Genomic DNA, 15337 nt, shown 5'->3' with positions numbered 1-15337 from the left:
CCATTGAAGGTGGTGGTGGTGGTTGCATTATTAACTCCTCACAACAGTAACTTCCCTAGTCTCCTGTGATTTGCTAGCTGCTAAAACATTGCGGGGCCTTTTAAAAAAAATAAATCCGTTTGACCTTGAGTAGAATGTCTAAATTTCCTTAAAGGAAACATTTTTGGTTTTATTCCCTTTCCCATAATTATTTATAATAGAGCCATTTTCTCTGATGGGTCCCTATTGCTTTATAGAGAGTGCAATAGTACTCAAGATCAGAGAAGTCACTTTGATACTAAAGATATAGCAAGATACAAAAAATCCTACTTTTTAAAATATTCAAATGGTCATATCACTTTATTCTTTCATTTCTAAGTAAAATGTGTATTTTTCTATTATCACTATTAGAAAAACAAATAGCATTCCAGTCCTTCTATCTGTTACTTCCTGTAATGCAGTCATGATTTTATGGTTTCTGGAAACAATATTCACTTTAAAAATCACCAGCGTGCCAAGTTAATTTAATTTGTAATTAAACTGCACTTGTCCCCTTTAAGTGAGATTGAGAGACTATTTTTTACCTCTGAATTAGACAAATCTGGTTGTAAAAACTGTCATTTGCGACCTTTGTTTAGATGAACATTTTTGCAATATATTTTAAATCAAAAATATATTTTGAATTTCTGAATCCTCCTGTGTAAGCTTAGAAATGTGAAAACAGAATTAGTTTGTGAAATAGTAGCAAAGGCCTTATAAAATTGGCAACACTGGTAGAAAATACAATAAAATATTTTTTTCCCTTCTAGTTGTTTATTTTCCAGTAAGAAATCTCTTAGGCTTGGATGTATTGCAGTTCTATAACCTAAGTCATATGTATACAATTGCAAAAATGGCAGTACTCCAAAACACCAAAGGAATGTACAGTGGCAAATTATTGCATGTGAAACAGCAGCACTTAAGTAGAGTTGCATCTTGTAAAAGTGAAGACTGACAGTCAGGTGTGGACCAGTGACTGCAGATACCCCCTGAAATTGAACACAGGGTCCAGTGTATACTGACAGCAGGATCCAATCCTGTGGCAACATGACTTTTTTTCCTGATTTTCCTATAATACTCTATTTCCATTTTGCCCATCACATGCAATTTACTCCTGGGGGAATTCTGCACCACAGCAATACAGAATTTTGCAGAACTTAGAATTGTGTGCAGAATTTCCTTTCCCCCCCAGAAATTGGCTGCAGTGCTGGTAGCTACCACTGGACCTGGCAGAGCCCAGCTTGCACATGGAAGACACTGCTGGGAGGGAGGGAGACAGAGGGTTTGTGGCAGCTACTATTCCCTGGGAAGGAGACAGAAGAGTGCAGGAAACTATGCAAGCCTGGGACCCACAATCAGGCTGTTTCTCCTCTTGGCTCTGAGAGGGCAGTGGGGGGCCAAAGCTGGGCTCAGAAGGGTAAGAGGGTGGGTATGTGGGCTGGGGCAAGTATAGGCATGTCCCAGCAGTACGCTTAAACAAGATCCCTGATTCATAATGAATTCCACAGGCTCCCTAGGGGTTCTTCTGTATGTACTGACACATTAAAACTAGACTGTCTTGCTAACAAGGTAAGAATACACTTTTATTCCTGTCTGTGAATGCAGTCTGAGACACTTCACTGGAAACTTAACAGGAGAGATGACTGCAAGCCAAAATATTAATTTTTAATGGGTAGCAGGTTTAAAACATAAAAGGGAGTTCTTCACTCAGTGCACAGTCCATCTGTGGAACTCCTTGCCTGAGGTTGTGAAGGCTATGATTATAACAGGGTTTAAAAGAGAACTGGATAAATTCATGGAGGTTAAGTCTATTAGCTGGGATAGGTAAGGAATAGCATCCTTAGCCTGTTTGTCAGAGGGTGGAGATGGATGGCAAGAGAGAGATCACTTGATCATTACCTGTTAGGTTCACTCTCCCTCTGGGACACCTAGCATTGGCCACTGTTGGTAGACAGGATACTGGGCTGGATGGACCTTTGGTCTGACCCAGTATGGCCTCTTATGTTATTAGCCCCCTTCTAACTGTAGAAGTCATTCAGGTGCCTCAGTGCTCACCTTTACATGTGGAAGTCTTGTTTACTGTATCCACAGTAGTAGAAAAAGAAGCTCAAAGTGCTTCAGCTCACTACCTTAATTAATTCAATACAGAAACTTTAGACCAACATAATCATAGACCCTTAAACAGGCTGCTGCTAGAACCTCTTTCCACCCCAGGTTTAGGATTTTCCTTGCAGCATGACTATATGCAAAGGAAAATTAACATGAGTTTATTACCTCTAGATTAAGGATACCAAACTTTGTGAAGTTTGACATTTCAGCCCTAACCACCTTCCTTGTATTCACATTTTTAAACCCTGACATTTTAGGCTGACGCATACCCCTTTGTTGCTGTTCCCTATGCTGGTTAGGGCAGAGGTTTTAGTAACTTGTGTTTAAAACACAGGTGGGTCCTTAATCTGTGTATGGGCCTGTTTACACAAATAATTTAAATTGATGCAGACCCATGGGGACAGTTACAGTAGTATAAGGGTTACTTTAACTAGTACAAATGCTTCCATGGTAGTTATAGGAAGCTAGTTTTGTTTTAAAAGAATTCTCATTAGCCTATTCCCACACCTCATTCTTTACCTCAAAACTGGATTTACAGCAGTTATACTAATATAATTTAGCAGATCCTTGTGCTAAAACAAAGATTTGAAGTGATTGCTGATGACCCTCCATGAAACTGTACAGTAAAGTCATTAGGCTCTACAAAGTATACTAACATCTTTAAGATCAGACTCTTATGTTTCATAAAATAGGAAGTGTCTACATTTTAATTTGAAACATTTTGCTATATTTTTCTAGTTTAAGATCATCTAATAAGTCCAGCAGTATGTGCAGTAAACATTACCTCCCTATCAAAATGTAATAAGTCTTTATTTAACAAATTTCAAGTGCCTCACCCCTCCACACAACAGCAGACCAAAGAGTACACAGAAGCAAGAAATGCACACAATTATTAGGACACATTTATGAAGAGGCACATTCATCTTTTTCCACTCATCTTCAGATCACTGCACATTTGTGATAACCTTAGCAGCCCAATAAGTTAGAATGTAGGTAACGCAAGGATTTATTATTGCACTATTTGACCATGACAGATATCCAGAACCACAACTGTCTCTTGCTATGAGGAAGTAGGAGCCAAAAATTAAGACTGATCACATTATAGGGCCTTTGGCAAGAACACAACATTTAACTTTGCCTCATCTCAATGTATATGACCCATATGCAAACTGGGCTTCAAGTACGTTGGCTAATATTCTATCAACTTCTTTAAGTACACTTCTTGTCAAACTGCTCTCAATACATATATATAAAAAAACATTTTCTCCATTACAATAAGAGAGTTTAAAATGGTGAATAGCTCACACAACTGAATCATTCCCCACTCCCCCAGTCTGTTTTAATTAGCAGGTCTTTTATTAAAGTCTCATTGCAAGCAACCTTTCCCGGCTGCATTAAAGTAGTCATGGTTACAGGGCTCTCCTTTTGCTTATAGTTCATTTGAGATTGTTTATAGCATGAAACAGACACCTTGCTAAGATGGCGTTCTGTTACTGGTAGCAGCCTCACTCTTCCGGCTGCTTGGTTGTTTTGTAGAGTTTGTGGTAATCCATGGGTGTGCAAGCACGTCTTTCAGTGGCAGCCTCTGGTATGGATTATGCTTCAGGAGCTTTACAATTAAGTCCTTAGCTCCCTCTGTTACAAAAGGAGGAAATCTGAATTCCACCTAAAAACAAGCAATAAGTTACTATTCTAGTGGTAAATATAGAACTAACATTTTCAGGTGTTAGGAATTGTTTGTAGTTGTACAGGGAGTAAAGCAGAGAATACTGGGATGTAGATGGAGCCAAAGGAAAGTTTAGAAGAGCATTATCAGTCAGCCCATACACGAGATCTGACTGATTTTTTTTCCCCCCAGCCTCGTCACATTTCAACTATACAGAAGCAAACCAGGTTACTCCTGAGAGAATTCTACACCAAAAAAATTAAAAATTCTGTGCACAATATTTTAAAATTCTGCAAATGTTGAGAATCAAAACAACACTACATGATCACATCACTTTCAATTATTTTGGTAATTGATTTCAAAATACCTGTGAGCAAGTATGTCTGTAACAATAGACACCATTTTCCCAGGAGTAGAGAGTTAAAGAAACCCCTATGACAACCCAATTCCTGTTTCTCTCCCCCATCCCACAGCCACCCAGCCACCTCCCCCTGTCTGAGCCTTGCCAGGACCCCCCCCAGCCCAGATACCCACACCTCCTCCTCACCAAATCCCAGCCCCCACACCCACCCTCTTATAACCCAGAGCCCAACTGTGGACCCCCAGCCCAGAAACTCCCCACCCCTCAGAGCCCAGGGATCCAGCAGGAAAAAACAGCCTGATGGTGGGACCCAGGCTTGTGTGGAGTTTCTTGCACACCATTGTCTCCTTCCCTCAGAGCACATGGGGAAGTGCAGCTGAAGGGAACCCTCTAGCTCCCTCCCCCTCCTCCCAGCAGTGTCTTCTATGCGCAAACTGGGCTCTGTCAGGTCCAGCAGCACTGCAGCCAATTTCTGTGGGGGAAAGGAAATTCTGCACGCACATTAATTTCTGCAAAATTCTGTATTGCGCAGTGGCATAGAATTCCCCCAGGAGTAAAACCAGGAATCCCCAAAATGTGGTACATAAGCTTCATATTCCATCCATTCACTTCACAACGATTTTTAAGAAGGTGGTATGTGAACCAATTCATTGTGAGACCGTGAGTTAGAAATGTTGTTGTACTCATGATTACTAAAGCAACCTTTCATATGCGAAGCAAAAAAAAGCCTTCGTACAGCCTGAAACACTGACCAAGTTACAAATTCGACACAACGCTGCAAAGAAACTAGGGTAACTAAATACCAATGGCACCTTAAATGCCAGAATTCAACTATTCAATTGCTTATCATTTCTAGTAGCTGAAATGGAAAAAGGATAAGAGAAGCCTTGGGAGGAGAAAAATGGGAATTACTATAGGGAAAAGAGAGGGGAAGTCCCAGCGTGGGAGAAGAAAGAGAATCAAAGGGCAGAAAGTAGTGGTCCTAAAGGTAACTATTTTCCCTCAGAGGGATGATGAATGTAGCAACAGTGTATTAACAAAAAGTTACAGATAACTGAATGTTATTTACTTCACTGATTTTTATGCACAACTCCCACTGACAGTAAAAGTTTTGCTGTGGCTTGTACGTTAATTTACACTGGGTTACAGCCCATATTAAGAGAAGAATCCAACCTTCTCTAAAGGCTGATTTAGATAAAATTCCTGATGGATCACAGCTGCTAGGCTGCTCTTTGATTAACCATGGGAAACCACAGGAAATCGAGGCCCCATTTTCCTTCCTTTAAGTAGTTGAGAAAACAACATTTCAGTTTTATCACCCCATATCTATTTAATATCACTGAATAGGTGACTTAGGAGGAAGAAGTGAAAATGACCCAATACTTGCCTTTGAAATACTTCTGTAAGTTTCCTGGTATGTCTCTGCCTCAAAAGGAGGTTTCCCTACTAGAAATTCATAGCACAGAACCCCCAGGCTCCAGAGATCCACCTTTTCATCATGTGTTCTCCCTTCAATCATTTCAGGAGGCAAGTAGTCAAGTGTACCACAAAGAGTTGTCCTCCTAAAACACATACAAATGGTTTCATACAGAAACTGTAGTTTGGGCTTTATGCAGCAGTATTCTCCATTTCTAAGAATCACTCAGTTACTTTGCTAGTACCAGCTTCCACCCAGAAATTCTAGTTTCTCGTATGAACTTGATAGTTAAGTATAGAAGTCGAATATTAACTTTTAGACACCATCTTGAGGGCAACATTTGTACTGATAACTTGGTGTGTTCAGTTACACAAGGAATTACACATAGTAGTTGATGCTCCCTTTACTCCAAAGAGCTCACTTCAAGTGTCACACATTGGACAATGACAGAGGGGGCAGGTCTATACTCTTGAACAGTGGTTCTCAACCAGGAGCCCCCTGGGGGGGCCACCAAGTAAGGCCCATGTTAAGACTTGCTGGGGCTCAGGGCTAGTGTTCCATCTAATTTATTTCCACCCATGTGCGAAATGAATTTTGTTACATGCACCAATATGGAGGTGATGTGTGACACATCACCTCCATATTGGTGCACATAAAATTCATGAGTCGGGGGGGGCCAAGGGGTTCAGACTGTTGGAGGGGGCTCAGGGCTGGGGCAGAGGGTTGGAGTGCGAATGGGGTGAGGATTTCGGCTGGGAGTGTGGGCTTTGGGGAGGGGATAGGCACCTGTACCCCAGCCGCGGCAGGTCCAAGACAGGCTGGATTGGGGCGCCTGTCCCCAGGCAACAGCAGGTTTAGGACTGGGCTGGGGTGCCGGTCCCCCAGCCGCAGCAAGTCTGGGGCTGGGCTGGGGTGCTGTGCTGCGGCGGGTCTGGGGCTTGGGGAGAGGCATCTCTCCCCGCCACAGCCCTGAGCGTCTGTGCAGTGCTTAATAGGCAGCTGCGCAGCTTAGAGGGAACTTAGCTCAGGGCAGAAAGCCAAAGCCCCACCGCATGGAACTGAAGCCAGGGGCCATGAGTCTCGCCACCCGAAGCTGAAGCCTGAGCAATGTAGCTTTGCAGGTGGCCCCTGTGGCATGGGGCCCCAGACAATTGAACTATCTACTACCCCCTAACACCGGCCGTGTCTTTTATATACAGAAAACCAGTTATTGTGGCACAGGTGGGCAGTGGGATTTGTACAGAATGTTGAAGGAACTCAGAAAGAAAAAGGTTGAGAATCCCTGCTCTTGAGAATTAACGACGGAAACCCTTCTGTTCTCCCCAGGGGGTGCAAGGCTCCAAATACACTAAAACAGTGCTTTCTTGCTACACTCTGCACCAACACATCGAAGGGGATTGGGATGAAGGTAGGACAGACCTGTAAATAAACTGGGCAAACCAATCAGTTTTGGGGTTCTCATGACACAGTGTGCATATTTCTAGGCAAGCTGCAGTTGTGTGATTCAGTCTCTGTGCATCAGCCTTCCTCAATTAGTGCTGTGACAGTGGTGTATGTTCTTTAATACATACTAAGATTTTATTTAGAGCCATGAAGCTTTGTGCTGCATCAAGAGATGATAGGGTACGTAGTGTCTGAGTTCTTACCTAGATGACGGAGCATGCACAGACCATCCAAAGTCAGCAATCTTCAGCTCTCCGTTTGAACCAAGCAGCAAGTTTTCTGGCTTGATGTCTCTATGAATCACTCTCTTTGAATGACAGTATGATAGAGCATCTGCCAATTCTGTCATATACTGTAAAGTGATCCCATGAGACAGTATATGTTAAAGACATAGTAACCTCCTTAGCTTAACTGTTAGAGAACTTGGTGTCTAGACACCCATTATGAAATTGGCAGTGTTGTCAGTTTCAGCCCAATAAGGTCTATCTTAACACTTTATAAGTTATTTCACCCTTTTAAGCCCCTTTGACTATTTAGTGCTGTGCTCTACAGCAGTGGTTCTCAACTAGGGGTCCAGGGCCCACTGGAGGGGGACAAGCAGGTTTCAGGGGACCCACCAAGCAGGGCTGGCATTAGACTTGCTGTGGCCCAGGGCAAAAAGCCGAAGCCCCACCACATGGGGCTGAAGCCTGGGGTTCCAAGCCCTGCCACCCAGGGCTGAAGCTGAAGCCAGAGCAACCTAGCTTCACAGGGTCCCCGTGGCGACGGGCCCCAAGCAACTGCCCTGCTTGCTGCCCCCTATTGCTTGCCCTGCCTTTTATATGCAGGGAAACAGTTGTTGTGGCACAGGTGGGTCCTAGAGTTTTTATAGCAGGTTGGGGGCTCAGAAAGAAAAAGGTTGAGAACCCCTACTCTACAGCACCTTCCCCTCCTCTATACTTACTTGAGACGTCTAGGACCTTAAAGTGGCAGCCAACAGCGAACGTTTATGATGCACATAGTAACTAACTTTCTAGACTATTCCTAAATATCTAGTTTCAAAACTAAAAAGATTTTTTTTTAATCAGTTCTGCTCTTAGTTACCAAATGCATTGATTTCAGTGGAGATGCACTCATGTGCCTAATGTCAGATTTTGATCTAAAGGTCTAACTTTATGCTTCAGATATTAACTGCATTTGCAAAAGGTTGGTGGATGATAAAAAAACCTCTAGAGACACTTACAGTAGCAGTTCTCTGCTCATCAAACTTGGTTAGCTTCTGCAACTCTTTGTAGACTTCTCCTCGAGGTGCATATTCTAGAATTAGGTAGACTCTTGTGGCATCATGGAAGTAGCCATATAGCCTGAGAATATTGGGATGCCTGCAAAAAAAAAAAAAAAAAGTGAATTTTTCTCTACCAGAAAACACCTCTACACAGACAAACAAAATACTGATTTTCATTTTCATTTTTTGGGGGGTCATCGATATAGATGTTATGTAGTTACTAGCACCTAGTTTGAGTTTCATGCATTGGAGGAGCTAGACTGCTAGCTAACATTTTATGGAGTTATCGCTCCCTAAAATTTATACCAGTGACAAAGCACATATCAACTTTAGTATAGAAAGGTGATTTTGATTGATTTTATTTTGAAGACACTTTTTTTTAAGTCTGCTAGCCATTGCATTCAAGAAATTTCTTCAGTGTAGTTCTGTAGCATTTCACCTCAGAGTGCTTCTGTTTGGCAAGCCTACTGTATAACTTAGGTTTCAGAGTAGCAGCTGTGTTAGTCTGTATCCACAAAAAGAACAGGAGTACTTGTGGCACCTTAGAGACTAATAAATTTATTTGAGCATAAGCTTTCATGGGCTACAGCCCACTTCATTGGATGCATACAGTGGAAAATACAGCAGGACAATTTCATACGTCAATCTTAGTGCCTTTAGGCTAGTAAGTAAAGTTCTGGAGCTGCTACAGCTTAGAGTGCATATTTTTAACTTCCTTTCCTTTTTCCTCAATTGAGCAAAGATTGTTTAAGCTCCCCTCCGCCCCCCATCTTTATACAACTTTTCAGAGACACCTTGTTTGTGCACCTCACTTCTCTAGACAGCCTTCCCAACCATGCTACCAAGATCAAAGTCTATGTTGGTAGAACTTGATCACTTGGGAGCGTGAATAAGCCACCCCTCTGAGCAACAAGTTATACCGACTTAAGCGCCAGTGTGGATACTGCTAGGCTGACAGGAGAGCTTCTCCTGCTGACATAGCTACCGCTTCCTGTGGAGGCTGGAATAATTAAGTCAATGGAAGAGCTCTCTCCCGTCAGCTTAGAGCGTCAGCACTAGCAGCGCTACCCTGGCCCGCTGTAAGCTCTGTGGTGTAGCCATAGACTCAGGGATATTAAATATTTCCCCCCACTCCAGAACGTAGAAGACTAGAAAGTTTAAGGAACATTTAAAGGAATTGTACAGACTTGTGCCATCTAAAACGAGTGGGAGAAATCCCCTTATATAATATTTGACCGGGGGGGGGAGGAGGGGGGTTGTTAAGGCCAATTCCTTTAATTGTTTCCTACTGTGTGGCATAAAGGTCAGGATAAAATATAGAGACATGCAATTGACTTGCTGTTTTGAGAGGTTGCTGTGACAAAGCATAAAAACCTGCCCTGTAGATTCATATTGCAAGCTCCACACATGTGATAGTCTGTAAATGATCAACCTTAGTTAGATATCAAGAAAATGCTTGGCACCGTACAAAAACTAGAGAGCCTGCCCTAATATCATACAAGTGACACAGGAGACTGGTTTGCCCAGGCCATCCCGAAAGAGTAACTTTCACAAGATATTCCTACCCTCCTCCTTTAATTGAGGGTCAAGAGATACAATGGAGTCCAACTGTCTCTCCTGTTCTCTGGAAGCATATCTAAAAAAGTAGTTTTAGATCAATTTTACCTAAGATGAGACTGTATTTCTACTTCTCTCCGCAGCTGATGTTCTACTCCTGCTTTTTCCAGCTGTGTTTTAAACAACACCTTCAGCGCCAGGATAAATTTACTTTGCTTTTCACGAGCCAGATACACATTTCCAAACTTTCCTTTTCCCAGAGGACGGCCAATTTCGAAGTCGTCAAGACACCACTGCCTTCTATGAGAAAGTTAAACAGTTTTAAGTTGCTAGAAGCCACACCAGGGACTAGAATTTCTTGATACATTGGGATAACGTCCCAGAATAACTCCACTGAAGTCAAATGAGTTACTCCACATTTATACCAAATTAACTGGCCCCAAGTATTCCCCCCTTCTAGGGCCAGTTACCCAAGAAATGAAAACCTATCTTTGGGAAAAGGAATGCAACATGTAAGGGTCAGTTCTCTTTTCACACTTCTGGATCCAAATCTTCAGTTGTGCAGGGAATTTTGCACATGGCCAGGTTGAATGTGCCAAGGTAAAAGCATGCCTGGACACAAATGTCCAATTTGTGCACACAAATCAAGGTGTGCACAGATCAGTGGTTTGGATATATCAGAGTGCATGCACCTAATTTAGTGTGCATACTCTTGTGAGCTGAGCCATAACAACTCTGTCTTGCACATGCTATTAATACATTTTCCTCCTATGTTCATGTATATGTGCAGAAGATTTGAGAGTCTGGAAAGAGGCATTTGTCATTTAGTTTCAAAATATAAAATTTTGTCCAGCTTCATGGGAAAAACAAAAAACATTAAGTTGAGGTTTTCCATACAAGAAAAAAAAATCTTCACTCAGAATAGCTTCTTAAATGAAAAGCATATAGTTCTCTTTTGGCTAAAGAGTATGCAGATTTTTCTTTTTTAAACAAGCTATGAAAGCCTTTGCTCTTGAAGGTTATCAGGTCATGAAACAGATTAAAGATTTCCTAGAACTTCATCAAAGTATCTCATATTCATAGCTCCAAAATATTTTGTGGTATTTACAAATGCAGAGACAGCATTTCTGATAATAAACAGGCTCAAAACCAATAGTTGTGGTTAAGTCAACAAAATACTTCGCATCCAAATTGCTACATTATTTAGTCCTAAATACAAAGAGACCCTGGCCCCAACAGACATCAATGGCAGCATACCCATGGACTTACTTTTTAGTTTCTTCATTTTTCTGGACAGATGTCCCTTCTGCTTCAAGGCTTTTTGCTGCACATAAAGAGAATTGAACACTTCATAACTATAGTTCATAAACACCACTGTCTGCTTCCAAAATGATTTTTCTCAACCTAGTTCCCAAGTTTTGCATACAAGTCAGGCTCGGACTCCATGGACAGCCTGAACCTATTTAGTTTCTCCTATTGCAACCATTACCATGGTATCTGAGCATCAGTGACCACTATCTTAGTCTCATATGAATAAGCTACTAATCTGGCCTATAAAAAAGCAAGCATCATCACACTAGCTAGTAAATCACAACTACAAGGGATTTTTTTAATACAGGAAAACTCTGTACAAGTCTGAACTACCCTTCTAACGTGTCTTCCCGTTAGTAAAGCATTCTCTTGTGGATTGTAAGGTATTTTGGGCAGGGACTGTCTTTTTGTTCTATGCTTGCACAGCACCTTACCCAGCCGAGTCCTGGTCCATAATTAGGACTCATAGGTGCTATGATAATAAAAATAATAGAAAAGAATTATGGTTCAAGGTGAAACTAGACAAATCTCTTATGCATGCAGCAAGAATACATGCCAATTTAGTTAATATGCTGAAGTTGACTGCATATTATTGAAAATGAAACATTTATTTACAGTTATATTTACCAGATAGTGAAGCCTGTGGAGGTTCCTCATTGTTTTTACTTGGAGCCTGAGGCCTAGAATTTGGTTGAACTAGAAAAGTTGGTCGAGGCTGTTGCATCAGCTGGTTTTGAGACTGTTTCTGGTTTGACAGCACAGATTTTTGAGCCTGTGACTGTACAGGAACTCGCTGAGCCAAATTTGAAGGACACAAAATACGCTGTGCTTGGACTCCACCTCCAGGTATCCGATTCTGAGGATGCTGCTGATGCACAGGGAGCCGTTTTGGACCATCCCCAATGGTGGGTAGAGTCTAAAAAACCCAACACATTTAATTACAGTAGAGGCAAGTACAACATACTAGAAGTTCTGCTTTTCCTGTAGTTTATTCCTTGGGCCTGTCCATTTATTATTACAGGCAGGCAAGTGTTTTTTCCTACCTGTGTATGAGCTAATTAGCTCCATTACACTCAATTAATATACCCATTAAGAGTTAAAAAAAGTAAATCATACAGAAAGGAGGATATCATAAAATCATAGAAATGTCAAGACTGATAGGAATGTTGATAGTCCCCTGCACCAAGGCAGGACTAAGGCCTGGTCTACACTAGAGTTAGGTCGACATAAGGCAGCTCATGTCAACCTAACTCTGTAAGCATCTACACTAAAAGGTAGTTTCCACTGATGTAAGTTGCCCAATACATCGACTTAATAACTCCACCTCCATGAGAGGTGTAGCGCTTAGATCGATGAAGTTAGGTCGACGCAGTGTCCGTGTAGACACAGCGTTACTTACATCGCCGAGGGGCCCGGCTGTCAGTGTGCCATAATGCGCATGCAGTTAAGTCGGTGGAAAGCACTCCCGGTGAGGACGTGCACTGCAGACAGGACTATAATGTGGACATGAAACACTGCTTTAATTACTGCAGTGGCTGTACATTGATTTAACTTGAGTCGACTTAATTTCATACTGTAGACATGCCCTAGGTATTATCTAGACCACCCTGACAGGAATTCTTGTTCTTAAAAACCTGACAGAGAATCCACAACCGCCCTAAGCAATTTGTTCCAGTGTTTAACTACCCTTACAGTTAGGAAGGGTTTTTCTAATATCTAACCTAAATCTCCCCTGCTTCAATTTAAGCCCATTACTTCTTGTCCTGTCCTCAGAGGATAAAGAGAACAATTTATCACCCTCCTCATTCTAACTACCTTTTACACACTTGAAGGCTTAGATCTGCCTCTCTTCTCTAGAAGAAACAGTCCAATTTTTTCAATTCTTTCCTCACAGGTCTATTTTCTATACCTTTAACCATTTTTGTTGCTCTCCACTGGACTTTCTCCAATTTGTCCACATCTTTCCCAAAGTATGATGCCCAGAACTGAACACAATACTCCAGCTGAGGCCTTATCAATGCTAAATGGAAGAATTACTTCTTGTGTCTCGCTTGCAACATTCCTAAGAATACATCCCAGCATGATGATCACAGTCTTAGATATTTAAAGACCCATATCACAAGAAATGGCTGCCACCCCACAAGAAAACATTTTAACACTAACACCATGCAGAAGCAGTCTGTAGAAGTTGTATTCCAGGTGGCTAAGTCTCCACAGCAGTGAGCTACTGAGAGTAGCTTGGAGAATATTCCCTGTGTCTTTACGAAAAAAAGCGGAACCTATTTGATGAAGAGTCAGAGATAATTATCACAGATAATTTGTGGAGTGAACAAATAGAGGCTTACAGTCCTCATATGATCAAGCCAAGTAAAATGCATTTGCCTAATAAGTGTGCAAGACCACTTTACCTTGACACTGTGACCAGGGAGCCCATTGTGGTTCTCTTTACTATTTTTCTCCATATTGCCTAAATAGAGAACATTTAATTGCAAAGCTGTCTCATGCAGGGACATTAACTAGAAATATCTTCCATACAGAGCACCCTTCTCCTCATCACCCCTTGCACGTCCTCCTCATACCCCCAACCCTCACACTCTGCTTTCTTCATCCACACCCTATATCAACCCACACCCCGCTGCAGTTTTCATACCTTCAGTGCCCCTCCCCAATGAAACCCCCACACCACCCACAGATGTAGTCTTCCCACTCCCACATCTGGTCCTGCACAATCTCCTCCCACTACCGTCAGGATCGTAATGGTTCCTACTGGCCCGAAAAATCCGAGTCTCGGAACCCGGTATCCTTTACAGTCTCCCCCAGTACAATCCCCTGGCACTGTAAGCGACACACCTCATACCCCTCAAATCCAGCTCCCCCTGCAACCCTCTCCCCATTACAACGCTTCACCTCCAGCTCCATGCGGCTCCCGCTCACAAACGCAACTGCACAGGTCTCCCACTTCCCCGCCGGCGGCGCCCCGCACCCCCATGAAGCCCCTGCCTGCTGCACCTCCCGCGCACGCGCTCCCCACCGGCTCCTGAGGGAGCCCGCCCACGCGCTCCCCACCCGTGAAGCCCCCCCCCCCCCCGCTGCAACTCCCCACGCCCCGTTCCCACCAGCCTCTTCATTCCCTACTCCGCGCCTCGCGCCCTCCTCAGCCCCGAGGCGGCCCCCTTCCCAGATCCCCCACAGCCCCGTGCTCCCCTCACCGTCGCCACCGCCCCGACCGCCCGAGCTGTTTGAATTCAAACCGCCCTCCTGGGCTACCCTTTAAACCGCCGCCGCTCTCCATTAGCCCCTCCCGAGCCCCGCCTCTGCCCCCCGAGCCTCACCCCCGCCCGCAATGTCGCCGGGACACAAAACGCGGCGACCCGCTGCACGACCCCACTTCCAGTACCCAGCGATGCCGCCGCGGCACGGATGAGGCGTGTGACTGCCAGTCACTCACCTGCGGGAGGGGGGGGGGTCCAGACTCTCACAGCCTGTAACTGGTACACGTCTCCCCCCCCGCACCGTACTAGGGGCAAGCGATACCTTACAACAGATAATTAAACGATCTGCCGGTGATGATTTGATTTCTTTTCAGGCGCCCGCCCGCGGAGGCCCAGGATTGGCCTCTCGAGGCCACGTGACAAGGAATGCAGCCAGTTACTATAATCCGCTGAGTTTTTTAAAATAGAGGCAGATGATTGGCCTCCTGAGTCCACGTGACAAGATCAGCGGCCTTTTTTGACGAACCTAAGCGGAAGGCGGGGATGCGACGTGCTTGCGTGATCACGCTCACGCCGAGGGGGGTGGGGCTTCTTTTAAAATGGTTGTCGCTTCGGGCTGAGAGTTAGTCGGAAGCAACCATTTTAAAAGAAGTCGCCCCCTCCCCCAAATAAATCCTAGTTGGGGAAAATCACAAGCCCAAATCCGTTTATGATAACTGCGCTGCCACAGTTACGCGATTTTGCGTAATGAAAGACCGACCAAGCAGAAAAGAGGAAAGTCCGTAACTGACGCGTCGGTCTACGTAGTTAGTGTAGGGAGGAAACAAGAGCGAGATGACGCGTAAAGAACGCACGTAGCGGCGTTAACGCGACGCTAAGGGCGGGAGGGCGCGGCGGGTAGCGGTCACGCATGCGCCCGAGTCGTGCCCGTGACGTTCAGAGGCTCGCTCGGCAACCTGAGGAACAGTTAGGAACCAAT

General features: G+C 43.7%; 1 protein-coding gene across 4 annotated transcripts; it reads right to left on the bottom strand.

The window, feature by feature from the left end:
- Nucleotides 1-2918: 2918 nt before the first annotated feature.
- Nucleotides 2919-14752, bottom strand: AURKA (aurora kinase A). Of its 4 annotated transcripts, none has more exons than XM_084645214.1 (9): nucleotides 14595-14752; nucleotides 13555-13613; nucleotides 11774-12062; nucleotides 11105-11159; nucleotides 9944-10135; nucleotides 8237-8375; nucleotides 7218-7366; nucleotides 5542-5716; nucleotides 2919-3793 (listed from the first exon to the last, which is right to left on the bottom strand). In XM_084645214.1, exons 2-9 carry the CDS (start codon nucleotides 13606-13608, stop codon nucleotides 3602-3604), a joined length of 1245 nt encoding a protein of 414 aa, XP_084501340.1. In that variant the 5' UTR covers nucleotides 13609-13613; nucleotides 14595-14752; the 3' UTR covers nucleotides 2919-3601. The 4 variants fall into 4 exon arrangements, with proteins under 4 accessions (XP_084501340.1, XP_084501342.1, XP_084501341.1 ...); XM_084645216.1 differs by lacking the exon at nucleotides 14595-14752 and adding an exon at nucleotides 14479-14497; XM_084645215.1 differs by lacking the exon at nucleotides 14595-14752 and adding an exon at nucleotides 14356-14442.
- Between the last annotated feature and the right edge of the window lie 585 nt (nucleotides 14753-15337).

This window comes from Lepidochelys olivacea (genome assembly GCF_965140295.1).
Source record: "Lepidochelys olivacea isolate rLepOli2 genome assembly, chromosome: 13".
Classification (NCBI taxonomy): domain Eukaryota; kingdom Metazoa; phylum Chordata; order Testudines; family Cheloniidae; genus Lepidochelys; species Lepidochelys olivacea.
This window is presented reverse-complemented; position numbering and strand designations above follow the sequence as displayed.